Source organism: Drosophila kikkawai, chromosome 3L (genome assembly GCF_030179895.1).
Source record: "Drosophila kikkawai strain 14028-0561.14 chromosome 3L, DkikHiC1v2, whole genome shotgun sequence".
Classification (NCBI taxonomy): domain Eukaryota; kingdom Metazoa; phylum Arthropoda; class Insecta; order Diptera; family Drosophilidae; genus Drosophila; species Drosophila kikkawai.
Window position 1 is genome coordinate 3340225 of NC_091730.1, and position 27191 is coordinate 3367415.

General features: G+C 45.1%; 1 protein-coding gene across 1 annotated transcript in view; it reads right to left on the bottom strand.

Annotated features, from left to right (window-relative positions):
* The window catches only part of Dnah3 (dynein heavy chain 3, axonemal), a 35090-nt gene that overhangs the window by 3793 nt on the left and 4106 nt on the right, over positions 1-27191 (bottom strand). Inside the window, exons 9-46 of the mRNA XM_041777285.2 lie at positions 26719-26885; positions 26372-26663; positions 25896-26315; positions 25668-25833; positions 25343-25557; positions 23719-23909; positions 23353-23537; positions 22270-22387; positions 22018-22165; positions 21788-21945; positions 21375-21441; positions 19395-20285; positions 19228-19332; positions 18989-19159; positions 18474-18621; positions 18141-18239; positions 17968-18082; positions 16129-16297; positions 12762-12955; positions 11858-12060; positions 10249-10436; positions 9649-9819; positions 8183-9388; positions 7980-8123; positions 7663-7845; positions 6904-7109; positions 6526-6840; positions 6231-6462; positions 4865-4990; positions 3671-4746; positions 3303-3614; positions 3098-3245; positions 2537-2747; positions 2334-2468; positions 2088-2260; positions 1337-1504; positions 240-799; positions 6-180 (exon numbers count right to left, since the gene is read on the bottom strand). Coding sequence (XP_041633219.1) covers positions 6-180; positions 240-799; positions 1337-1504; positions 2088-2260; positions 2334-2468; positions 2537-2747; positions 3098-3245; positions 3303-3614; positions 3671-4746; positions 4865-4990; positions 6231-6462; positions 6526-6840; positions 6904-7109; positions 7663-7845; positions 7980-8123; positions 8183-9388; positions 9649-9819; positions 10249-10436; positions 11858-12060; positions 12762-12955; positions 16129-16297; positions 17968-18082; positions 18141-18239; positions 18474-18621; positions 18989-19159; positions 19228-19332; positions 19395-20285; positions 21375-21441; positions 21788-21945; positions 22018-22165; positions 22270-22387; positions 23353-23537; positions 23719-23909; positions 25343-25557; positions 25668-25833; positions 25896-26315; positions 26372-26663; positions 26719-26885 — 9951 coding nt within the window. The remainder of the gene's footprint in view (positions 1-5; positions 181-239; positions 800-1336; positions 1505-2087; positions 2261-2333; positions 2469-2536; positions 2748-3097; positions 3246-3302; positions 3615-3670; positions 4747-4864; positions 4991-6230; positions 6463-6525; positions 6841-6903; positions 7110-7662; positions 7846-7979; positions 8124-8182; positions 9389-9648; positions 9820-10248; positions 10437-11857; positions 12061-12761; positions 12956-16128; positions 16298-17967; positions 18083-18140; positions 18240-18473; positions 18622-18988; positions 19160-19227; positions 19333-19394; positions 20286-21374; positions 21442-21787; positions 21946-22017; positions 22166-22269; positions 22388-23352; positions 23538-23718; positions 23910-25342; positions 25558-25667; positions 25834-25895; positions 26316-26371; positions 26664-26718; positions 26886-27191) is intronic.

Sequence of the window (27191 nt, forward strand, 5' to 3'; positions counted from 1 at the left end):
CTTACCCTCACGGCGGGCACCAGCTTGTCCGGACGCAGGGCCTTCAGGACGATCAGGTAGAGCATTTCATTGACCGTATTATGAGGGGCCGGCAGCGATTTCTCGCCCGGATTGCTGGCATCGTAGAAATTGCGCCAATCATCGGCATGCTCTTCCATCATTTTTGGCAGATTCTGCAGGCTACGCAGGATAAATGGAGGATACAGAGAAAATTATAAAAGATTAATTATTCAAGTTACCCATCAAGATCCGCCGCCCTGTAAATATTCGCCCAGGATTTATCGGGCAGCCAGGCACTCAAAGGATTCGGTGGTATACTCTTGTAGCCAATGCCACCCGTGAGGAAAAACAGCAAGGCGGCCTTCTCCACGCGTCCCTGCGAGACCAGTATGCCCAGGCACATGACCAGCGAGATGACCAGCTTGTCCTTCTCGAACAGCGAGCGGCACACATTCGTGTATATCGACTTGGTGAAGTAGTCATTCAGGTTCTTCAAGCGCTCCACCAAAGTGTCCGACTTCGGTGCCTTGAGTATTGTATTAACGAAGAGATTGAGGAACCAGGAGAGGGAGTACTGATACATGGGATCCACGTTGGCCAGCTCACTGATGCAGAAGAACAAGATGGCCGAGTGCTTGGACACGGGTATGTACTGCTGGCGGGCGGCGTCTATCTCGATTTCAGTGGCCACGGCCACCACCTGCTTCTCCTGGATGTCCTCTGACAGGATCTTGCTGGAGGAGAGTATATTGATGGCGTTCTCGTCTTCTAAGACATTTCCCTCGGAGGTGGAGAGGACCTGGGAGGGGGATGAGGGTTTGGTTTTATTTAAAAGATTATATTAAAATTATATTGGGAGAGGGGATGTTTGCATATAGAGAAATATATCAAAAATATCGTAAAATTTGTTATAGAGAAATTCTAAATATATAAAGAAAATAGAACCATCTTTGTCAAATTCAAGATTATTAATTTTTTCTTGAATTAACTCCAAAAAATAAACCTTTAAAAAATAATATATATATCTCAAAACATATCTCTATCCTCACGTTCGAGTCACCGCTTTTAAAAATAACGCTTTGGATGCTAATGCCCCGCTGGTAAGCTTTTGCTTCCAGTTAATTGAATTGTCATTGGCCAGGCACAAAAGCATAAATTGCTAGCCTGGCTCTCTAATTGAATCTGCAGAGCCAGAGCCATATACAGAGCCAGGAGTAGAGCCATCGGAATGGAATGGAAACTAGCGAAGCGCTCAAAGAGTATGCGATGAAATATAAAAACATTTATTATGCCACGGGCAAGGGGGTAAAAGGAGGGACACAGAGAAGAGCCTTACCTCTAATATCTTGGATTCGATGGTGTACAATGCATCACGATTCCTTGCGGACTCAATAATCAATTGTTCCTTCTTCTCTTGCAAATCGGGACGCTCGTGAGCCACCACAATCGCCAGCAATTGTTCGCGTAATCCCTGTTCCGTTATCATGAAATTTAATACTGTTACCTAAACAGAGAGAACGGAGACAGGAGGATCAGGGGTGGTGGTGGTGGTGTTAGCTTCGAGTGTGGCACGTAGAATGGAAAGAAAACTCAAAATAAACACACAATGTGCCACAAAAAAAAAAGAGGAGGTAGGGGGGCTAAAATAGAGATGGTTAAAGGAAAACTGCTGACAACAGTTGCAGCATAAAAAGCGTTGGCAAACGGCAGCAGGAGCAGGAGCGAAAAGCTGGAAAAATTTTATAAACACGCCGTGCAGCGCCGCTGGCTGCGGGATTGGGATAGATGTCCTCGATGTTGGGGCTTTGCCTGCTATGCTAGTTATGCACAGCCACCTCTCACGTACATCAACCCCGGCACCATCCCTCGCAACACCTCGTCCTCCACATCATCGTCAATGCCAACGTAAATTTGCATATTTCCAACGCTGCTGCTGCTGCTGCTGCTGCATGCCATCCTCCTCCAAATATCAATTTAAGTTGGTCGTTTTATTACACAACTAACGTCATCATTGCCGCAGAGTGCAGGAGGAGCAACTGCAGCCTGCTCCAGTCTGGTTTGGTCTGGTCTGGTCTGGTTCTACTTACCATAACCATCACTTCCGGCGGATAACGCGGATTGCGGAGACAGGTCGTTATGTAAAGACGAAACTCGGGATTGTATTCTATCATTTGGTCGCCACTTTTGATGAACAGCCCGCCCTTGTGCTTGATGATGTTCTTCTCCAGAATGGGCGTCAAATTTGAATCGAGTTTTTCACCTAGGAGAGGGATATGTGGGGGGTTAGGTGGGGATCTGGGTTATAATTATACCTAGATCCTAAGAAGACTCACCCACATTCTCTATAAGCACAGGTTGGCCAAAGGTAATGGCCACCTCCAGCACCTGCATATAGTTGGCATCGCTCTGCTTGATCACCTTGAGGTTGTTGTTTCTCTCCATGTTTTTGATCCATTTGTTGGCTTGTACTAGAGAGGATTTAAGAAAGGGTTTAAAGGATTTAAAAGAATTTATAAAGGAGTTCTCAACCCCTTACCCTGCGGATCAATAAGCAAGGAATATCGACTGGAGTTCGTCACAATAATTCCATTCTCCACAGAAAAGTTATCCGCCGGCAAACCAGCCAGCGACCAGGCCCGGATGGTCATGGGATTGCCCAGAGTGGTGGCCAGGGAGAAGGTCTCACTGCAGGGTATGTGCTTGCGCAGGCACAAAGCATTCCAGTCATCCAGGATATTGACGCGATACTGTAAACAGAGCGGGCCATTTCAGGCGGAGATTAGAGGCCACGATTCGGGTTAATGTTAACATGTCAACATTGGCTCAAACTAAATTTGAGTTAAGGAAATGCAAAAAGTGACCTGTCAGCCATCTCTAAGCGCGGACAAATTGAAAAAGGAGATCACAACAAAAGGAGTACAGCAAAAAAATAACATCGAGGCAGCGAGGAGAGAGGAAAAGCGAGAAAAATCAATGCCACGTGCTCGTGCATATTAAAAACCTTTATGGAAAAGTTTCCGTACAGAGGACATGGCCATTAGCTGTCATCACAGGACATGGACAGGGACATACATGTGTAAAAAGGAGGAGTACTCACCTCCGTGGTAAAGTAACCCAGGTAAGCGGTGCAGCCGCCAGCTAGCAGCACATCGCCCACAATGTTGCTAATGGATTCGTGAAGATTCTTGGCTGCCTCCGACCAACGCGTCTTCTCACCACCCAGGCCACCCAGCAGCTTTTCAGCTCTGCGAAAAAAAATAGATAGGACATCTACCATTTGGTCATTTATGCCCAACACTCACCTGTTCAGCTTCTTCTCGCAGTTGTCAATTTCGTCTTCGAGTCGCTTTTTCTCTCGCGATTTTTCCGCAAAGAAATCGTTGAGCTTTTGCAGCTTGTCCAGGATCACCTGCAGCTCTGCCCGCTTGGCATTCAGCTTCTCCATTTGCTGAGACAGTTCACCCTCAGCCTCAGCCAGGGCTGCCTTTTTGGGCATCACTATGCGGGCGACCTTGTCGTAGACATCCATGGCGCGCACCCAGCGGCAAATGCCCTCGCAGGCCATGGAAGCGGCCTTGATCTTCTCCGGAACAAAGTCACGATCGGCTATGTATCTGGAGGGAAAGTATTGGTAGAAAGAATCCTTATAAAATCTAGTTAGGTCACTCACTTGTCTCTTATTTTCTTGATGATGGCTGGCGGTATATTGTCCTTGTCAAAGGTCTTGAGGGAATCCAGAAACTTCATATCGCTGAGCATTCTCATCGAAGGACCCCAGTAATCCTCCACCATGTGGCCACTCGGATCCGGCTTTCTATCCGGCTTGAGGCCCTTGAGCACGCACACCGCCTCCATGGTCAGCTTGACGCCATAAGGCGGGTTCTTCATCGACTTGACTATGAAAATATCCGCTGGTTTCAGGGTATTCAAAGCCTCCAGGGCCGCCTCCATGGCAGGTATAGCCTCGGCCAGATCTGTCTCGCAATCATCCTTGATGGCCTGAGCTGCAGCGGCGGCTTCATTGGCAGCCGCCTCATCGGCACCCACCACTTCCTTCTTCTTTTCCGCCTCCGCCGTCTCCCTTTCAATGTTGACCATAATGCGATCCGTTTCCTCGGAGAGAACCTTCAGCTTGGGCTGCAAATCGTACAGGTTGGTCTGCATTTCCCCCACCTGACCGGCAGCAAAGTCCAGCTTCTCCAAACCCGTGGTATAGCGATCTCTTAGCCTGGTGATCTCGTCCAGCTTGCGGCTGTAGAAAGTGCGGAATGCTTTGAGGAGCTCCAAGTAGGCCGAAGGCGTTACATAGTTCCTTCGATTCAACTCCAAATAACACTTTTCGCTGGCATCCACCACGGACTTGTGGAAATACATAACGCAGAAGACCAGGTCCGACTCCAGTTGGGTCAATTCCCTCTCCTCATCAATGGATTCGTGGCGTGCGGTCTCCTCCTGGCCGGGCTCTGCGGGCTCTTGCTGTTGCTGCTGTTCCTCGTGCTCTTCGCCATGCGGCCTGTTGAGATTCATGGAGTTCACGAAGTAAGTGCCGACGCGGGACAGAGCCTCCTCTGGCCAAGGCATATACCAGTCGATGGTGCAGCAGTTGATGAGCGAGGGATAGACGCGAATGCGTTCCTTGAAGGAGTCACCGATGGGCGAGAAAGCTAGGGCAATGTGCAGCTGCTCCCGAATCCGCTCAATGTAGTAGGCGTACACCTCGCTGGGCAAGGTGTCCAGGACTTTTCCCTGGGAAGAAATGTATATATATTTTATAAAGAATAAACCATTTTATAAATAAAAAAGAAATTCCAAACAAAATTACATGTATCTCCCCCTTTAAATTCAATTCAAAACAAACACTCACCACTTGCTTGGCCACATTGGCCATATTCTCCATGATGGTCGCCTTGTCCTCCAGCTGATAGAGATTGGGCAAATCACCGGTATTAAGTATGCCATTGATATCCTCCACATAGCCCTCATCCGTTGCCTGAGAGGAGATAGGATGAAGAAGGGGGACTGAGAATTCACAACTGCAAATGCAATGTGCAAATCGAAGAGTGCAGTTCGAGTTGCAGTTTGAAGTGGAAGTCGGAATGGATTGGAAGTTGGAGCTGAAGTTGAGCTATGCTGCTGGCCAAATGCATTTTTATTCATTCCTGAGAGAGTCCCTTGACCAGATCCCAGGGACATGCATTTTGCATTCGCCTAAGTGGCCCTGTCTCTGGACCCTGACGATGCAGGTGGAAAGATGGAGAGAGGTAGCAAGCCGTAGCTAGAGCTCCCTGCTGGCCATTTCGGTGTAATTGTTAATTAATATCTGCATGGGAGCTTTGTTGGCACAGACAGACAGACAGACAACTATAAAGCATTGATTGCAGGGGTACAGAGGAGCTTAAGGAACTCCTCTTGCTCTCCTCGACAAAACCTGAAAACATTCTAATGCATCGAAAAATTGTTTCTGGCCAAAATGCTTTCCCATTGATTATAGCCTGGCCCGGAGCTTGGGGGGGATTCATCAGACAACAGAATTAAAGCAGTTTTAATCCAGTTCAAATGGGCTTCTTTTGGCCTTGTTTGGGTTACTAGTTTTTGGTCACGCTTCATGGTCAAATGGCGGACAAAGGGCGCATTATGCGAATGTGTAAGCACACCTGCACATTGTTTGCCATATTATTATATGTATCGATTGGAATCGGAATTTGGCCATGCTAATTTATTGACCAACATTTAATATGGATTTAAGCCCAACACACAGAGGCAGACACAAACGCCTCCTCTGCTGTTTTGCTGGCAATTTTCTGAAGCCCACTTCATTTGCCATAATTCGAGCTGCCTATGCAAATTACTGAGCAATAATCAAGTTAGTTGAACAATTAACCTAATTATAAATGCAAATTTTGGCAAAACAATGAGTGAGCTTCCGTGTATTCCGAAACCGAATTTTGAGCCAAATTTAATTGTTTCTATGACAAAAGTTCGTTCGCTTGTGTCTCCGTGTAAGCTCTGTTTTATTTCCCAGACTATTCCAAATTAATTTCAATTTAATTTACCAATTTACATACTCAGATTAGAGTAGAAGTCAAGACTTTATGGGTTTGTTGAGCTCTGTCTCGATTTACGGCCTTATTAAAAGGCCATTCTGATGGATTAGCATACGACCATTTGATCCGCTATCTCTTAACGAGAATTGGTCTCCAGTTAACACACACAGACACACACACACTCACCTGCGCGTCCGAGAAGAGGAAGACGGTGTGGTTCAGGTTGAAGCTGGCCGACATCAGTATCTTCTTCAGATCATCGCGCCAGTCCGTGATGGTGTAGCTCTTGGACACCTGCACGGTCATCAGGCGACAGTCGGCTATGTAGGCTGCCAGGCGACAGGAACTGCGCCGGCCTGAACCACCCATGCCCACCATGAGGATGTTGCCACGCGGCATTTGGAGGACGCGGGAAACTCTGGGGGGGAACATATATAAATACATTTTAGTGTTTGAATCCATTATTAAATCATTTCCTTACCTGCTCACATGCTCAATGGCAAACCGGAACATTACCAAATCCATGGGCGTGCTGGAAAAGGAGTTATACTCCCTCAGATAGTACTTCATTAACTTCTCCAGCTTCTCGTAGGTCTCGCCCTCGTCATAGAACTTGGGCTCGGCATCTGGCTCCATGTAGTTGCCATAGAAAAGATTTCGCAGATCATTGTCCGTTAGCTTCTCGCCCGGCTCAATGCGCTCGGCAAAGGCCTGCTCCAGGGGAAAGCGCAAATTGCTCTTGCAAGAATCCACGGCCATTATAAGCAGGCGATCACGATCCCGATCATCCACCAAACTGAAATCCAACATAAGTTAAAGTTATAGTCATAGAGGAGGTATATAGAAAGGCTTAACTCACCGGTCGTAAAACACGCGATAGGTTTCGTGTGCCCACAGGCGACCCAGCTTCTCGGGGTCGGGCATCCGCTTGGCGGGCACCATTACGATGCCCTGGAAGACGCGCGTGATGTCGCGCAGGGAGAACGAGTAGTGTGACTTGGCCGGGGTGGGCAGGAAGGTGCGAATTGCCTCGCGATACACGCTGACCATGGCCTCTGCTAAGCCCTGCGTGTGGAGTAAACAGATGTCATTCGTGGAACCTTAATTCGAGGACAGTAAAAGCGAAAAATAGCCAGCGGATAGAGAGAGAAGTTTTTGGAGGAAATGAAGCTATAAATTTCGTCATTTTAATTTTATTACAAGCTCAATGCTTGGATGCAAGCCAAACAGACATGGTAGATGGAAGGACTATTGACTCCACTGACCAGACAATCATCCTCCAGACTCGCTCTCTCCTCTTCCACGCTTTTTACAGAGAGATAAATTCCTACTTAAAATGCTCATCAAGTTTTTATATATTTTAAGTTTTTAATTACTAATTTAATGTTTAATTTGAATATTTATGAGCTTATCAGAGCTTTGCGAATAAATTTAACATTAAGTGTTAACATTTGTTAAATGTATGCTTAACCATATGTTTAAGTTTTGTTTTTTATAATACATTTTATTTAAAATACCAGTTTTTAAAATGAAACTGATGAATGGTTTTGCCTTTCTCTCTCAGTGTTTTGTTTTCTTGTTGTTGTTTTGGGGTTTAAAAACAGAATGAGATACGTACGCGGGATAGCAGAGCCACCTTTTCCGGATAACCCTTGGCAAAGTGCCAATCACCAATCGTTGTGAATATTCGTACGATGGTCGAGTCCTCAAAGGAATCGACGGCCACCACGAACATGTGGCGATAGAGACGCGGAAAAATGAAGTTACTGCCGCCCAAAGTGCCCATGGCGCACATCAGTGTCTGGCCAAGGATTCAGGTTCAGAGGGAAAAGAGGAGGAAAAAAAATGTTGAGAAAAATATGAAAACTTCACAGATAACTCTAATGGCCAGTTTATGGACGCAATAAGTTGTCAACTGTGCAGACACACACATACCATGTCCACCAGCTCGATTTTGGTGGTGTCTATCAGATCCGACCAATAGCCATGATCCAGCCAGGTGCGAAGCAGCTCCAACGGGGCCTGAGAGCCATAGGTATCCTTCGAGGGCATGGCCACATCATCGCAGAAAACAGTGCACTGGCAACGTATATAAAATGTAATTAAATTAAAAAATACAGCTTAAATCGATGACGCACCTTCTTGCCCAGCGCTGGACCAAACACTCCCTTGCGGCGCCTGTCCAGCTTGCTCATGATCGTGTCCTGCACCATCTGGGCAGAGGTTCTTGCCGAAAAGTTGATAACATTGATCAAGTTGGCAAACTTGGGCATAGCCAGCAGGTTGCTGGTCACGATGGCACTCTTGCCCGTGCCCGTGGGTCCTATGACCAGCATGGGAAACGACTTGGCTATGCAAAACTCCTGCCAGTACGAAATGTAACCCGTCTCCTTGGTGGGCACTATCAGCTCACTGATCTGCGCATTCTCGGGGAAGTTGGTGGGTGGACCCGAGCTCTCATCGCCCTTTTGCCAGGACCACCAGTTCTCCGCCTCATCAAATCGATAGTCCATAAAGAGCATCTTCTCGGGAAACATTTGTCCGCGATTCAGTGAAAAATACTTGGGCTTGGGGAAGTTTTCGTTGGAACCATAGATAACCTTGCGCAGCAAGGTATCAAAAGTGCGCAGGCCCTGACCCGTCAGAGCCGAGCAATAGGCCCAGGCAAAGCAGAAGAGGAACATCTGCTGGAACCAGGCCTGATTGAACATCTTGTGCTTCTCCAGGAAATGCAGGAAGAAGCGGGAAAAGGTCTGGTACTGATAGATGGGCGACAGCTCCAGCATCTGCTTGCACTGCGGCAGGAACTCGAGGGCCGCCGGCACCAGCCACTCGGTCATGTCCTCGAACAGGGTCATGTAGATCTCATTCAGACCCACCTTGTTTACTAAGACATTCGTGAAACTCTTGTGAAAGGCCCTCCAGCCCAGCTGCGATGGCTCCATGTAGATCATGCCACAACGGGAAACAGTGGCCGGGGATGCCTGCTCTAGGTCCGCCGGCTCAAACATCATGTTCATAAGCTTTGTCATCTGCATGATCTCGCCGGACATGAGGCACAGCTTCTTGTTGTCGTCCAGCACCGTGTTGAGATTCTCAATCCACACGGCATCCACGGGGCCGTCGAACATCACCCAGGCTCGCTCCGAGCGTGGACCCTGCACCTGCTCGCGGAAGGTCTTGGCCAGGACTCCATCGTACCACTCATGGGAGACGGGATCAAAGCGTCCGTACAGCTGGCCCATGGTTATGGCTTTGGGATTGATGATGCGGAACGTGACGGGGAACTCCTTGAGCGTGGCATCCGCATCGTTGGCCACATTCCGCAGGGTCTGGGCCAGTACCTGTACACCACAATATTTTATTTCACGATTTTAATTGTAGAGAAATTTATGTTTCAGGTATTTCCACAATTAAAGTAAAACCTCCCCATTAAAATATCCCATCTTCGCTCTGATTTTAAATATTTTTCTGTGCCAAGTGAGTCGTTTGTTAACTGATTAATTCCAGACCATTTAATTGGCTGGCCGGCGAAATTAATAAGCGTGGAGAGCGGGAGCGTGTGTGTGTTCGCATTCCGGAAATTCACATATAGTATACTCACCTGGTAGGCGGTGGTCTTGCCGCCCATCGAGCCACCGACTATCATGAGACCGTGTCGCACGAGCAGCATCTCGTATATCTGTAGAATTTTCTCCAAATACCAGGGCGTCGCCTGCAGATTTCTCTCCTCCAGGTTGATGTGCAGCCACTTGAGTATGTCGCCGCGTTGCGGCTGTCCGGCGGATGGAAAGGGAGGTAAACAAGCGTAAATACAAATTTATATATATAAAAAAAATATATGAAAAATTTAAGCGAAAAGAGAAATAAGTGAATAATAAATAATATATATGAAGTATGAAAAATTTGAAAGAAAAATGAGTAAAATTCTGGCTGAAATATCGACTTCGATGGGAGTTAATAAACTGAAGTGGGAATTTTAAACGACAAAGGAAATATTTCTTATAATAAACGTAAATATATACAACAAATATCTTTTGTTTTTAAGAGTATCCCCTATTCGCTATGAATGTACTATGTCCCCCCTACAGTCTCCATTAATTAATCATTAACCCATTATCGTATTAATTGGCGGCGCTTACAGATCATTTCGCCCCGAAGAATGATAATTGATTCAAATAAATGACTAAATACTACCGCTCACCATAGGCAGCTCCACGCCGGGAAATAGATCCATGTAAATGCCAATGAACAGGGAGATGTCCTGCTCGAGGAATTTTGGCAAATTGACATCGACGATGGCACGCAGGACTATCTCCGGCTCCGGGAGGTCAACGTATAAACGACGCAGCGAGGCGGAGGCCAGCAGGACGGACTTTACGGCGCGCATTCCTGGCAAATAGAGAGAGAGATTAAGATGTACATACAATCATAAAATATAATTTTTTAATTGGAAATAGGTGATATATCAAAAAAATTAAGCTTCATTTGAGGATTATAAGTGGAAAACCTTGTTAATTTGTTACCAAACCTTTATTAAAAATCCAAGAAAAATGTTTTCTGCGGTAAAATCTATTCAAGAAATTAATTTTAATAATATAAATATTTTTAAAATGTGTTTATTAAAAGTAACCTTCTCTATTCGTCGCTTAAAACTTATTAAAAATACCTAAAAAATGTTTTTTGTTGTAAAATGTATCTAAGAATTTAATTTCAATAATATAGACATTTTAAAATTTATTTTTAAAGGCTCCACTGTATTGTTGTAACGAAGATAACCCTCGGAGACTGAGGGCATTAGCTTGGCAGTTATGCGAGCGCATAACTCAACCTGAAGTCGGCCGGTTTAGGTATTTGGCGATGCGCTGGCGTCGCAGAACCTGGCCAAGAGGGGTCGCCCACCTGGGAGGGAGGGAGTTACAACTTCGTGGCATTCACCACCAGAACCTAGACCCCATCCCGGGCTTCATTATAGCGCCAGGGAAATGCTAAACTTTTCGCAACGTTGCAAAAAACAGCTGGACAGGAGTCGCGGCGTAGGAGTTTGTACTAAATGTACAAATAGTTTTTATTATTACTTGGCAAAGCGGCAAATACACACAAAACAACACATGTGCATGTGTATTTGTGTCCATGTGCCATTTGTCTCTCACACACGCAACACAAAAGCGCAGCAGCAGCAGCAGCAGCAAACTTGCAAGAAAGTTTTTCAATTTAAACTCAAAATAAGATACTGATCAAATGTACTTTGCACATAAACTTGCACACACAGCTGCCTCTGCCTGCCTGCCTGCCTGCAATTGCAACCAGCGGCTGGACAAAGATGCACACACGCACAGTGCCAGGAGCAGGGAGCCAGGAGCCAGGAGCTGTAAAGATCTCCTCTTTAGCCCATAGAAAAAAAGCCCCGGACGGAGTGGCAAACACAGACATGTTGTAATGTCATATGACATGTTACGTCGTAAAAAGGAGCAATATCTTTGCCTTGAAACAAGCAGAAAGATGCGAGGAGACGACACCGAAGGAGCACACGCAGAAGGACCTGAGACATCCGGAAAGTTGCTTTTGCTCTGGCCAAAGTTGTGCTGCAGATGGCACAAGCAAAAAAAATACACGTGTTGTTGACTACTTTTGTGCCTTATTAGCCAGGTGGAGGTAGCCCTAACCTTAGGACCAGGTCATTGTCTAATATCGGCTGTGTCCTGGGGCTGTTTTTATGCGGCAATTTAGAGAGGAGTTTCTTTTAATGATGAGCCTTAGCCTTAACCTCTACAAAGTAACTTAAATCGTAGCAAACTGTTGGAAGAACTTACCGTAATCGTAGTGAGATTGCGATGACAACTGCTCGGAGCACAGCTTGTAGGCTTGAACAATCTTCTGCGAGAGATTCCTGGCCATGTCAAAGCCATTGGAGTACAGAGTGATCTCGCCAATCATGGCATAGTCCGGCACCATCATGGCCACTGTGCGGAACAACACCTTCAGATTGTCGGGCAGCTCCGTTCGCCCAGCATAGCTGAGGGAGAAAAATGGAAACATATAAAGCCAAAGGGTATCCAGGCGGGATTAGAGCCCCGTTGGGCAATCAAATTCATCAAAGTGCAAGTGCTAATGGCATAAATACTAAACACAAGCTAGGCCTCCATTCCCTCCTGCTGGCTGCCAATAACCAATATGAGTGACTGCTCTTAAGAACGTCTGGTTGCGTGACAAATTGGCAGCAGGGCAGGCAGCAGGGCAGGCAGCAGCAGAAAAAGCTGGTCAAAAAAAGCCAGTTAGCAGGATGTGTCTGCCTCCTGGCGATGGCAAAGCGAAAGCAAAGCAAAAGCGACATCCAATCGAAATTAAGACCTTCGCTGAACGGTGGGAGGAGGTATGAGTCGGAGGAGGAGTGGCGTTCCAGGAGGCTAATATGCATGTTTGTCGCAGCTGTTCCATATGCATGCCAAAGCAATAAATATCCCGATGGGAAAAATCTCCAATAACGCAATAACTACCAATATCGGGAAACGCACTAGGTCCAACCTACCTCCTGGAGGCTGGCTAATGGCCTCTCCGCCATATCTCCTGCCGGTATGGTAGGCCGTATACGGGCTTACAAAGTAACTAAATGCATTTTCAAATGCCCGGTCTCGCAGCACACAAAGTGAGCAAAAAAAAATGCGATGCGTGAAACCGCAGCTGCTGTTTTGCAACACCCATCACCCCTACACTCACCCGGGATTCATGGTTATGAATATGGTACAAGTCGGATCCAGTTTGAGCATTGTATCCTCGAAAAAGAATTTCACAACCTTGCGTCCAATGGCCCGCTGGATGGTCAGGATCTGTTGCGCCACCACGGACAGCACCTCCAGTTCGATGCGATTGAACTCGTCGAAGCAGGCCCAGGCGCCCGATTGTGCCAAGCCCTGGAAAGGAAAGGGAAGATGTAAATGGAGTTGGAGGCGGAGGTGGAGGTGGAGCATTGGAGGTAGCAGTCAAAACAGCACAGCATAGAACACAATCCTGAACAGGACTGGAAGCTGAAAAAATAAAGCACCAACACCAACACACACAAATAGAAACAGAAATTCCTGGACAAGAGTGCAAGGGAAACACACACACACAACACTCCCATTCGATGGGGAAAAGTGGAAAAAGCAAACAGCAGCATAAACATTATTTTCTCTTTCTCATCGCTTCTCGTCGGTTTCTGTTTTCAGTGTTCCGGGGCCTCGAACTACAGATCCTGGGGTCGATATGGGGGCGAAACGAATGGACGGACGGACGGACGAACCTTTGATATGCTTCCTTTTGCATGTTGCAATAAATATGCTGTTTTATCCCAGCTGGAAACCAGCTCCACACATTCCCAGCCCAACCCAACCCATCCCCATCCCTTGGAGCAGCACAAATAGAACGCTGACCTGACTGCAAGTGCCATATGCCCCGAATCGATGTGGGAGCAGCAGCATCGGTGGACTCTATCAGTGATATGTCCCTGTGAGTCCTCCGCCCGCTGGCCATATGCACCATGGATACTTTCATAGTTGGCCAAAGAAAAGGTTTGGCTTTCGCCTAATTAGGGAAATTCTTTCTTCCGAACTGTTGCATCGCAAAATGGGGACATTCAATAAGGAAAATATGTATATTTAGTTTACTTTTTTAGCTTTAAATGTAATGAGGAAAAGCTGGAGATCCTTTTTAACAAAGGGAAAGAAAAGGTGGGTTCTTTTTAAAAGGGAAATAAGACTAAATAAAATATTTAATCAACATTAAAATGTATAGAAATCGGAATGAGAGTAAGAATTAGAAAATAATTCAAGATATAAATATAAAAAACATAGAATAAGTTGAAGGAAAGTACCTGCATCAATATTTCCTTGAAAATAAAATGATTATAAAAGTCACAAACTCAAGCTAATGAAATTTATAAACCCTAAAAATGCAATCCTACAAATAACTCCTCTAGCCCAAAAATAAAACCAAAAATCTATCAAAAAGAGGAACCTCTTAGCCAGCTGTTGCTCTGGCAGCCTCCTCTTGACCACCTCAGAGGTGCCTGTGTACGGCAAGTGGCCTCTGTTGGCCAGAGTCCTGCCGCAAGGACTTCTTCTGCCTCTGCCCACACAAAGGGCACAACACATTCTGTTGCGCGTTCGCACGCTTTTTGTAGTCACTGTTGTCCCAACACCGATGCGATTGTTGATGATGATGTTGTTGTTGCTGCTTCTCCGCTTGGCCTGGCCATTGTACAATTAGCGCCTCTGTGCAAGTGCAGGTACAGGTGGAGATAGAGGTGGTGTTCGGTGCGATTCCTAGTGGTCCTGGCGGTGTCCGGATAGCGGAACTGTTGTGTTAGGAACTTGTTTGGCCAGCGCATCGAAACTAGATGTGGGGGCGCGGCAAAAAATAGAGGTGGCTGTATGTGTATGTCTCTTTGCACACTTTGAACTCCATTGAGAGAGAGTGGTTTGGCCATTGCCATTGGCACCGCCAGTGATGGGTAGGATCTATGCAGGTGGTACCCATTAATGTTCAGTTTGGTGATGGTATACTGATTTTAAAGTAATTTAAGCTCTTTTAGGAAGAGGTCCCCCTTTTATTTTAGATTTATCTTGATTTTTTGATTAATTTTAAACCTATTCCTAGCATTACAAACTTCTGACTGAAATTATAATACCCTGCAAGGGTATAAAAAGTACCCTTCCCATCACTGCAACTTAGCTGGCATCCTGGCATCCATCCTGGATTTTTGCTGCTGCTGCTGCTGCTGCTCCTGCGATAACTTTTTGCCATCCTTTGGATGCGCCTTTTGTTCGAGGCGACAACCATTGTTGTGGCCATTTTATTTGAATTTAATTTATTTACGATTACTTTTCTCGCTTCTCTCGCTGTGAAATTTTTGCTCTGGCATATTTCGCATACTTTGTCAATTGCAAATTATTTTATTGTCGCAACATTGTTTCCCAGACATTTCAGTGGAGTGGAGAGCTTGGAGCTTGGCAACTAAAAATACATAGAAATCAAACCGCACTGAAAACCGGTGGAAGCTAGCGGCAACGTGTGCCAGAGATTTACGACTTCCTAGAGATTATTAGAACAAATGCCAATCCAGTTGGTGACAAAGCGCAGAACGACTTTCTAAAACCCGAACTCAAACGCGATGCCGAGACCCAAATTAAGCAATAAAAAGAATAGACAAATGTTCGGGGCTCAAGTGGATCCCAATCGCATAAATTCATTAATTTAAATTGAGCAACACACAGCTCGGCAATTTATGGGCTCTCCTAACTAAACTAAAGTTGCCCCCCAGTTGGGGTTTTGGGTTTAGGAGTAGTTCGAGTTGTCTTATTAATACAAATCCCATGCAAATGAACCTCCAGCTGATCTACCTCTCCTCGGCTCACCTCACCGCAATCGAATCCCTGCCTGGCCGTGTTTATGGCCTCTACTCTATCTCTCTCTCCCTCCCAGCCTGTTTTAGGAGCTTAGGAACTATTATGCAATTAGCCGTGTGAGCGTATTAAGCGATTAGAGCCTATAGCAGCATAAATTTTACTACAAGATTTCAGCACCCACTTAAGATGTGCGTGTGCGTGGACGAGGAGGAGTGCAGGAGAAGAGGCTCCTCTCGGTTAACGACCTGCAAATAAAAATTTGCATAAACTTGAGCGGGAAAGCACGAAAGTCCGATGGGCCATTACTTTCGCAAACTGACTAATTAGTCAACAGAATGACCAAACCAGGGACGAGTGCGATCCAAGAGCTGCATAAATTTCAATAAGCATATATGGGAGAGAATGGTTCTGAAAATGGGCATAGAAGTGGGCCATAGTCTTGGAGAAGGGCTCCAGTGTGTCTGACATGCGGCAAATTAACCATTTAACTATGCTCTTCCAAAGCTATTGAAAGTCACGATTGTTGCGTGTGCCGCCGCATCAAGACGAGTTCTTTGCCAGATTAATGGGCTCCACTCGCCGCACATCAATTAGAAAGCCGGTCGGGCAGCAAATCGCAGACAGCGCGACGACTACGCCACCACTATGCTCCCCCCAAAATGGAATAGATACATATCTCTCACTTTAATTGGTAGACTCACCTTGAAGAACTTGCCCAGCGCCTTGTAGTCTAGCCCGTCGGAGCAGTTGAAGACGACACACTTCTTGGCCACCGCCTTGGCCAGATCCTTGCAGGTCTCCGTTTTGCCTGTACCGGCGGGTCCTTCGGGTGCACCGCCCAGGCACAGCTTTAGGGCTCCCATCAAAGTGCTGCAAGGATCGGGAATTAGGAGAGGAAAAAATTGAGAATTTATGGTATGAACTAGGGAGAGGCAACAAAGAGTTGATGGATGGTGCCAGGGCATGGAAGTGGGCACGCTTTTAATATCTATTTTGCATTTTTTTCGTTCACATTTCTCACGGCAGCAACTCAGTTTAAAAAAATTGTCATTTATGGGTATCTATTTTTTTGCTGTCCATAAAATGTGGAAGCTCTTAGCGTTTTTAGGGAAATTTGGGATCATGGTTTTTGGAGCAAGTTCTGGCTGTTTCGTGGGTTTTGTGTTTCTTGGAATTTTTGATAAGTTAGATGTTATAAAAATTAAATAGATTTTACTATCCTATGACCTATTTTTTTCTAAAATATTATTATACAAATTTCTACACAACATTTTCATAGGGTCTCCATAAAATGTGGAAGCTCTTAGAGGTTTTGGGGGAATTTGAGTCTATGATTTAGAATAGGTTTTACTGGGGTATGTGGAGTAAGCTACGGTTATTTTGTTAGCTTAGTTTTTCTTGGAATTTCTGATAAGTTAGATATAAAAAAAAATAAATAGGTTTTACTATCCTTTGTCCTTATTTTTCCCTTAAATATTATAATAGAGTTTTCAAGATAATCCCGTCTTATAAAAATATATTTTTATAAACAAGTTATTTACTTTATATCAAAACTTTACAGAAAAAAACTAACTCAATTTCAAATTAAACTGTAATTACCCAGTTAACATTCCTTAATATATTTCCAGTAATGTTATATATTTTATTTAATATTTTTATTTGTCATATAAAACATATAGAAATATATATAAATTATTAAGGAATATTAACTTGGTAATTACTTTTAATATGATATATATCAAATTAAATATTATACTATTTTTTAACCCAAAGAGAACTCCAGCATTCGAGCAAATCCTTTAGACACTTTCCATTCATAAATTGCTTATTTTTTAGCTGCTTGTTTTGCAAGTTCATATTTTTATCATATTGGCAGTGTCCCCACTTCGGTTTGCTTGTTCATATATTTTTTAGCTTTTCCGGGGCATAACCATACAAATATCTATATACACTTGGTTTCATTTTTTGTTTCCCTTTTTTAACTATCCATGCATGAGTGTCAGTGTTAGTGTGCCGCGTGTGTGTGTTTGTGTGTGTGTGAAAAACTGTCCAACATTGATTTATTTGTTTAATATAAAAGTTTTATCGGAAACCCCATTAAAATGTCCTTTCTGCCGGCTTGCCAACGACGGCCTGCCAGCCTGCTACCAGTTAGTGAGTAAGTGTGTGTGTGTTGTGTTGTGTTTGCTTGTGTTAGTGTGTCCTTATTCCTTTAGTCCTGCCGTTGTTATTGTGTGTTTGTCGTAGGCAGCTTAAACATCAAAAAGGCTTTCAGCTCTCTTTTTGCGTATTTTGTTTGAAAAATGAAAATAAATTTAAAATGCAGCGAAATAAAATAAATATTTTCCCAATAAACGTGGCCAGGGCCAGGGCTCTCGCCTCCTCCTCCTCCTCCTCTGACTTTTAGATGCAGCACAGAGGAGGCGGTGGCTGGCAACGGTTTGTCAATTAATATTTTCGGTATTCATACAGGGGAAGCATGTGAGGACGTGGGATTTGTGCAAGATATATTGGGCAATACTAGGAGTAAAAGTACCCACCGGTAGCAGCGATCGGTGAGGGGAGTGACCACCAGCCGGGGCAGGTTGCCCAGGTATTCCATGCCATACTGAACATCTGTGACCACCATGCTAACGCACACCCAATCCTCGTTTTCTGTGGAAAATATTCGTGTAAATATCATCAAAAATATATACCTGTAAGGTACACTTACTCTCGTTCACCTTCCAGTAGTAGCGCAGCTGAGAGATCCAATCAAAGTCCTGGATGTTGGACACATTCAAGTCTGTCAGATATTTAACCACATCGCGATCTTGAAGAGTTATGAAATAAATAAGAAAATAAGTTTTTTAATCATTTATTTCCCCTTTTCTAAACCTTTTCCTATAGCTTAAATATTTATTTAGTTTGGTCTTTCGTGTTTATTAAATTTTTTAAGAATATTCGTTTAATCACCGAATTAAATCATAAACCCTTGGTGGTTTTCCATTTTAAATTTAAAATAAAAGTGCTAAAGATTGTACTGATTTCCCGCCCTCCCACTCACCGTGCACATCCAGGACAATCAGCGCCTCGACGGCAATCCTAACCCCCGCCTGCAGATCCGTGCGCACCAATTGCACCAGGTCGGCAATCTGCAGATTGGACTTCTCCAAATAAGCCGGCAGCTCCTTCGTCTCGATGGCCTCCTCCACCTGGCCGGGGCGAAAAAAAGGAGTCAAGGAAAAGGCATAAGGCATAAAGTGTCTGAGAAACTGCAGCGGAGCGAACGCAAATAAAGAGCGAAATATGATTTTCAATTTCGCAGCAAAGTTCTCTCAAAGTCAAAGCCCAAAAGGGAAACGTTCACAAAGAAACGGCGGTGAAGTGGAGCTGCGGAATGCCGCAGGAAAAGAAGGCGCTGAACTCCGGCTAATCTCACAGTCAGAGGCACAACACAGAGTGCTTTCTGTGCTCCCCTGACAGCTCACTGATGGACATTTGTTGTCCAAGAGACGATGACGACGACGACGACGACGACGCCCTTGCGGTTATCGTGGGTTTATGGCGGAGCAGGCTCACCTCGTAGGTCCAGGCCATGCAGGAAATGCCCTGCACCACCTGTCCGGGCCAACTGACCACCCACTGAATGCGTTCCACCCCGGCATAGTCCTCCCAGGCCTCGTGCATTTGCTCCTTGACGCTGTCCAGCATCACCATCTCCACCTCTTTGAGCCAGATCTCCACCAGGCCCTGCAAAGGCACGAAAAAGGTGATTAATTACAAGAAGTGGAAGTAATCAAAGGCGCTGATTCACTCACATTGGCCAGCTGGGGATTGATTTTGCGCACCAGAGCCACACGCTCCTCCTCGTCGCTTATCATCTCGGTGATCTCCATGTTGTCGTCAAAGTTCAAAGTGCCAATCTTTAGGGAAAGGGTATATAATGGAGGTTCAATATGTCTTTTGAATTAGCAAAGAAACTCACCCCTTCAAAACACTTTCTCAAATGAGGTTGTACCCTCATTGGATCCTTGGTTTCCGACAGGATTTCCAGCAGTTCATCGTTGGACAAGAAGAAGAAGCGGGCAAAGAACAGACGCTTCTGCTCTAGATACGTATTCAAACCCTTTTGCACTGTCTCCAGATCCTCAATGGCCTTGGTGAAGATCTCCAGCATCTCGGGATACTCGGTGGCCGCCATCACATGCTGATCCTTTAGGGTATGCTTCATGATCTTCCTCCACAGCTTGTCCACTGCCTTAAAGTTGCGTCCCTCGAGTGGCATCTGTCGCATGATGTCCTCGCTGCTGAAGATGGGCTCTAGGTACATCCAGGTGATCTGCACTTGCGTCCAGGCATCAATGATGTTCTGGATGAGCAGCAGACGTGCCTCCCAGTCATCCGCTTTAGAACCAAGAGCCACTATAAAAGGCGATCGCTTCATGGCCTGCGTTCGCATTATGTGGTCATCGAGCAGCGTCTGAATATCATCCAGGCTGGCCAGGATGTGCGTGTCCGAGTCGCGGTATTGCAAAACCTCAAACATCACGTCCTTCCAGTCTGCCTGCATGATCCTCAGTCCATTATTCAGATCGTATTCCTTGCCAGCGGCATTCGCAATCTCCTCGAGTTGTGGCAAAATACTCATAATATCCACATCGATCATGTCTTTTAGGGTGGGGAAGAGCTTGGGGTTGACCTTGCGACCTAATATCTTGGATATCTGATCCCAGTGCCGCTTTTCCAAGCCATGCCTGCAGATCGAGTCTAGGACAGGCAAATACACGCGGAACTTCTCGATCTTCATGCGCATTTGCTCGGCGGCTCGCTTGGCCACGGGATTGTAGGCCAGTTGTCGGGAGAGCTTGTACATTATCTGTGAAGGGAAGATGGGGATAGGGGTTATGTTTGCTCTGGAGCCACTAAAAGTCTCTAGGTAATGCTGCTGGAATGCAATTAATTAGGGGGTTTTCGGTTGGACACCTTTGCTAAGAGGGAAATACAGAAAAAACTGCCTTGGGATTCTCTTTTATTTGCCTTTAAAATCCTCATGGAAGACGGTACTGTAAAAGAGGTTCTTGAGGTTGTTTTTATTTTCTTTAAATTTACATATTTGTGTGTAAATTTCCTAAGCTCCAATTAATTAATTATTCTAAAATTGAAATTAACTTGGAAACATAGAAAATATACAAAAGTATAAAGAAGCTTTATAAATATAAAAAATATAAAAATCTATACAGAAGGTTTATATATACAAGTATAGAAAATATATATAATTATAGAGATAATCTACAGTTTAAATAAATTCCCTATCAAGAGGGTATTCCCCACTTCGTTTCTGGATTTTCTTATAGGTTTTTGGGGATCTGTTGTGTCCCCACTTTGCCGCTTCAGCTGTGCCGAAAAATTCAATTCAACTGACTTTCCCTTTGCGCCTTTGTGCTGACTTTTTTACTATTTTTGTTGTATACTTTTTTTTTTTTGCGTGGCTCCGAACGGCTTCCCAGCTGACCCCAGAGGGGTCTTCTCCTCCTCCATTGCCAAATATGTTGGGCATTTTTTCCATGCATACTTTTCGGCTGCCAAGTGGAACTTTCTTTTTCCAGCCAGTTGTTGGTTGTCCCTGGCTGACGACTACCAGGACTGGTGGTGGCTACTACTATTGCCGCTCTAGGTGGCTTGAGGTTTTTAGTTGCATTTTAGTTGTTACATTGGCTTACAGACAGACACACACTGAACCGAACAGAGATCGAGGAGGAGCAGAAGCAGGAGGAGGAGAAACACTGGTAGAGGAGCCATGCATGGCCAGTTGAGCAGGAGAAATCCGACAACAGCTCAAACTTTGTCGGTCGTTGCTCGTTTTTATTTCCGCCCAGCAAGGGGAGCAGGCTGCTGCTGCTGCTCCTCTGGTGGTTGTCCCAGGGCCTGTGCTGGAATGACAACTTCCGACTTTGGAACTACTTACCTTGTGCATATTCTCCACTTGCTCCCGCACGCCATCCGCATTAAGGCATTCGAAGCGCTCGAACATCCTGAAAGCAACAGAGGAGAGAGATGTAAATAGAAATACACGAAAACGGAAAAAAGGGAAGTTGGCCAGGAGTGGCCTCATCATAAGCGGACCACTCAACTGAATTTTCTGCTGGAATTCGCACTGGGGCTGGGAATTAAGTGAGGGGGCCACTACGATTGGTATTGGGATTTGCGTGCAGCAATGACTGCCGGACCGGGGCCATTTCAATTTGGAATATTCCTTTAACCCAGGAAATGTCACACACTGCTGACCACCCACCCACTCCTCCCTTTCCCTCTCCCCTCAGGCTGACAGAAGTATAATTGCAAGGGGCTTAAGCCATGGCCTCCCCCTGGTCTGCTTACCAAATGAGATAATCCTTTTCGAATTCGTACGACGTCTTCCACAGCTTCTCGATGGGCTCCATTTTCTCAATGATCTCGGCCAGCAGTGGAAAGGCGGAGACATCGATTTGTAGCAGAGTCTCCTCTGTATTAATGGCCTTTGCCTCGCGGCTAAGATTCTAGAGAAAAACCATATCTTAAAATCTCAATCTTTAAGCTTAAATAGCAGCAAATTAGAGGTAATCCCTTACCTCAATGGTGGTGAAGAGCATATCCACTGTATCCACACGCTCCTTGAGCTCCTCCAGCGTGAGCACATCACGGATTTCCCGTATGCGAAAGCCGTCCATCGTTCGCTTCTCCTGGGCCAGCAGCTTCTCAAACTCCATGCGACGCTCGCTGCGGGAGAAGGAAAGGAGAAGAGAACCCATGTCGGCTTAGTATCTTCTGGGGGGGATCTGTTTTCGGTTGTTCCTGGTCTAATCTGCATCCCATACACTTACCGCAGGGCCAGCTCCAGATTATCACGCACCACCGAGAGGCGGGCGGCGCTAAGATCCAGGACCTCCTCCAGTTCCCCGGGCAGGATGAATGTGCGCGAGTTGAGATGGAGCTCGTCGCCTGTGGGGATAAATGGGGAGTGAGGGTCCACATGACTAGACTGGATGACTCTCGATTGTACGCACTGCTAATTAACTACGCTTAACTCTTAATTAATTGGCTTGCGCGGGGGAGTCCTTCTCCCCTGTTTTTCGAGACAAACTAATTAATTATTCGAGTACGAGGACGAGTACCACTGCGAGTAGGAGTATCTTTGTTGCCTGACAAGCTGTATCCGTGAGTATTTGGTGTGACAAAGCCACACAGGACGGGCGGACATGCAAACAGACAGATGGGAGATACAGATACAAATACAGATACAGCTAAAGATACATCTACAGCTACGGATTCAGAGGGCCTGAGACACACACACTCCCACACACACTTGACACTTGACGATAACTCGCTATTGTCTGTGGCGGAGCATCTGCTTTTGCCGGCTGCCGGTTGTCAAAGCAACTGTCACACATTCATGAATTTGTTAAGCTCATTAAGTTGCATTTTCGGGGTTTTAGCGGAGCTCAATGTTTGGTGTCTCACCGCAAGTAATTATAAAACCAATTAGTAGACTCAGCTTGTTAGTTGAGGTTAATTATGTTAAGCGAGACTGCACTTCCTGCCTGCCATTGCCCCTTCACTCGTCCCTTTTCCCTTTTCCTCCACAAACCAAACACTGTGGAAAGCAAACACTAACTGCACTGAGAGAAAACTATAAGGGGTCTGAAGTAGTGATAATGGGTACAGAAAGCTTTGCAGATTTTACTAGAATTGATGGAATTTCCATATCTACTACATTCTACATTCAAACCCCTTTTTTATGCACCACTATTTCCCCCAGTGTATGTCTGGGTTTTGGCCAGAATCGAAGGAGAAAGAGCTCGCCTGACCAGCTGCACAAACAGCGGAAAGGACGAGAGACGAACGATGGACTGGCTGGCTGGCAGGCAGGACATGCTCCTCCTGACCAAGCCAATTGCATCACTCACTGGACAGGCAGGTGTGTGTCAGCAGGAAGACGACGCGCTTCAACACGTTCTTGATTTCATCCTTGATGGCGAATATGCGCATCTCCCGGCACTCGTTTATGTAGTTCTGCAGGGCCACCACCTCGGGCGTCTCCTCCGGCCGCTCGCCGGCCTTCATCGACATCTCCTCCAGCTCCTCGCAAATGCTGAAGTGGCAAAAGCAGAAAATAAAAAAAAAAATTAAACGAAATCAGGCATCGCATGTGTATGGGAGAGTTATCTATGAGGGGAGTCACAGGCAGTCAGCATAAAAGTTAAGTGAAAGAGCACCGCGCACTTCATTTAGCTGATGCAATCTGTTCCCCCTGCTACTCCCGGGCTACTTACGCTCGATTCTCGTTCCAATTGAGGGCTTTGTAAAAATCAATTATGAAATCGTAGATTTCGCGCACATACATCCGCAGCGATAACTTCACGTGCCGATTATCCAGCATGAACAGGTTGAGCGGAATGAAATCGCGCAGATAATAGGTCGTATCGCTCACGGCCTGAAGTTTTTTCAGCAGCTCCTGCACGAGCTATAGAGTGGAGTCAGGGGTGGAACAGGGATTTAAAAGGATTAAAAAAAGGGATTTATTAAAGGATTTTATATAAAAACAATTTTTACAATTTAAACCGCGGCATAACTCCTAAATTTAAGTAATTTAAATGGAAATAAATCTAATTTTGTTGTAAAATTTCTTCACATTCAAATTTATTTATTTATTATATAAAATTCATATATTTTTTTATTATTATAATATATTTATTTATTGATTTTTATGTTAAAAATGAATTTATTAAGGGAATTTCTATACAAACCATTTTTGTTTATTTTTAACTCTGTCTGTTTTTAAATCTTTAACTTTTAAACCGCGCTAAAAACTCTTAAATTTAAATAGAAATTGATCAAATTTTATTGTACAATTCCAACACATTCAATTAGCGTTCATTCGAATTTAATTTCTAATTATATTACAGCTAAAATGTAAAGGATTTTCTAGAGATTGCGTAATGAAATTGTGGACTTTAGCATTCGGTGAATTTTATTAATTAAATTCAACCAATGAAATGGAATTTAAGCTACAGAATATTTCAAATTCCTTAGTATAACAAATATGGTAACTGAATAACATCCTTATTTTGCATATTAAACCATATCAAATATCAACAAATAAACTCATTCGCTGAGAGAGAGAAACCCAATCTCATTGCTTGTTAATTCTAATTACGAGTTTTCCATGTTTCAAATCGAATAAGTGGAGTTCTTGTCCGTACCCCTTTCCCATAACCATGGGGCCACCACTGCATCCGATTGGGAAGCTGGTTGCATTTCATGCATCGACTGGCAGCAGGCAGCATACGCAGTCGGAAGTAATTTTTATTTTATATAAATTGCACAAAAAAAGCCAAACCGAACCGAACGAATCGAGTGAGAAGAGAGGAAATTGCTGGTCGTTTCATAAAACTTAATGAATGCGAACTGAAAAGTTGCACTCGCACAGCGGGGAATGTGCAATGGTGGCGGCGGGGGGTTTGGGGTGGCTTCTGGCGTAAATTGAGCGTATGAGATGGGTAAGTGCGGCGACATGAGGAGAATCGTACAATCAACAGGCTGCGAAGCCAAACAGTGTCTAATTAAACATTGCACATAGCCAGCAAACTGTCAGAAATCAACAACAGGCAACGGATGAGGAGGAGGAGGTTTCAGGCGGAACCCTTGTTTGGCAGGCGCTATAATCTGAATCCAGACAAGGTGGAACTTGTCAAATTACACAAATTGCCAGGCACTTTGCCTCTCCACCCAAAACCCCTGTCAGTTGGTCTGTCTGTCGTCTGTCAGCAGTCTATTAATGTTGCATAATGAAATTTTATGTTAATTCTACGCATCATTGCGCGTAATCAAATCGAAATAAATAATTAAATCCCATTTCAAGGCGAGACTACCGCCGCGCCTCAGGCACTTACTCACCCCCAATTCGGGCAGTGTGTTCTCCGTCCAGACTTTCTCCACCATTGGCATGATCAGCCTCTGGAAGAGCCCGAAGTAGTACTTGTAGATGGGCTTTAGGTATACATGTACCCCGCGCCAGTTGGCCGTGACGATCTGTTCTACTTTTTCGCAGAGCTCAAGGAAATCCGTGTGGTCCTCGTCGATGTAGTGGAGGAATCCTTGAGTTTCGGGGTCTGAAATTTAATGTAAATATCGTATTATTAATTTTAATAATAATTTTATTAAATTTTGTTTAATTTGTTGTATTATTTTGTATTATATTTTGATTTAGAATGCAGCTTACCACCCCCCGACATGATGTACTCGAGACGGGGTATGTCATAGCCCACCGCCAGGATGCTCTTGAAGTGATCAACAAAAAGACGAGGCAGTTCCTGCATATAAGGATATATGTACAGCTTGTGAGTGTGATCCAGTTCAAACTGAGCCACGTCATCCAGGTCGGGAATCTGCATTAAAAATAGTTCAACAAATAATTAGTTGAAACAATATTATTGATTATTATACTTACATTCTCCGAAAACACATTTGCCACCGGCTGCTGGAAGGGATCAGCGTCGTCTTCATCGTAAGCATAGATATTCGTGGCGGGCCTAACACCCGGTCCCATGTCTATGGGTTCATGGTCAAAGTGTGCTCCCACCACCGAGGCAATCAGTGTCATCAGGGGAATCCTTTTAAGTTTCGCATCAAACATGGAGTACTGGTCGATGCTGTTGCCTTCCTTGAAAGAGCACAGCACCTTGAACAGGTAGTTAATGCTCTTGCTTATCAGACTGTTCAAGTTGCGAGACATGGCCGAGTGGATGCAGCGAAAGAGTATGGCTGCCCGGCCACCATATTTGCCCGACATGGGCACCAAGTCCTTCCAGGTGACCCGCATTTCGTTGACCAAATCGGCGCAGCGAGGCAGCCAATCGGTGAGTAGTAACTATTGGAGAGTTTCGAGTTCTTGTTTGTAGATTTTAAATTATTATTTAAACTTACATCCCGAACTTCAGCACAACTCTTTTGGAAAAACACCTGCACGGTGTCTGCATCCAAGGGCCGCTGAGCCAGCAGAAGCTGCCCCAGGTCCACCACCACCAGATCCGAGTAAAGGTCATTCCAGAGCCTGTTCACAGCCTGGACCACGGGATGTGTTATCATGAGTACCTCACCAATGCGACTCTTGGCTAGCAAAAGATTCGAACGCCAGGGCACAGGCTGGCTGTTGGGAAAAATGGGAAAGGCGGGGGGTTCTGGCTCCAACTGCAAACGCTTTCGCTCCATGCTAGATCTGTCAGGTAATAGAGGTAAGAAAGATAGCCCAGGTAATCGAAGATAACTCTCACTGTAGTAGATAGTTCAAAAAATCCCGCTTGACATAGTGACGGAAATCCTCCTGCAGATCGATGAGGCACACAATGATGAGAATGGCAAAGTCCTGACGCACGCCACGGTCGCCAACGAACAGATAATCCATTAATATAACTTCTGGCGGCAGTTTGGGCCAATCTTTCTGTAATGAGTTGATTAGACACATGAAACAAAAAGGGGGAGCGGTGGAAAAGGGGAACGACAGGTGGCATAAACTTTGCTGGCGCTCCTTCGGGCGATTTCAACTAGTTTTCGGGGGGGTGGCCTGTGGAACATCTTCAGCTGCTCATTAAGCTGCCTTTGCCGGCACTGATTTGCCGGTGCTGATGGCAAGTGCTTGAGCTTAAATCCCTGCCAAAGTTTGTTTGGCGCTCACGTCAAAACATCAACACGCGCCCCATCACTTGTCATCCCAGGAATACCTGGTTCATCTCCCCCCCCTGTTCCT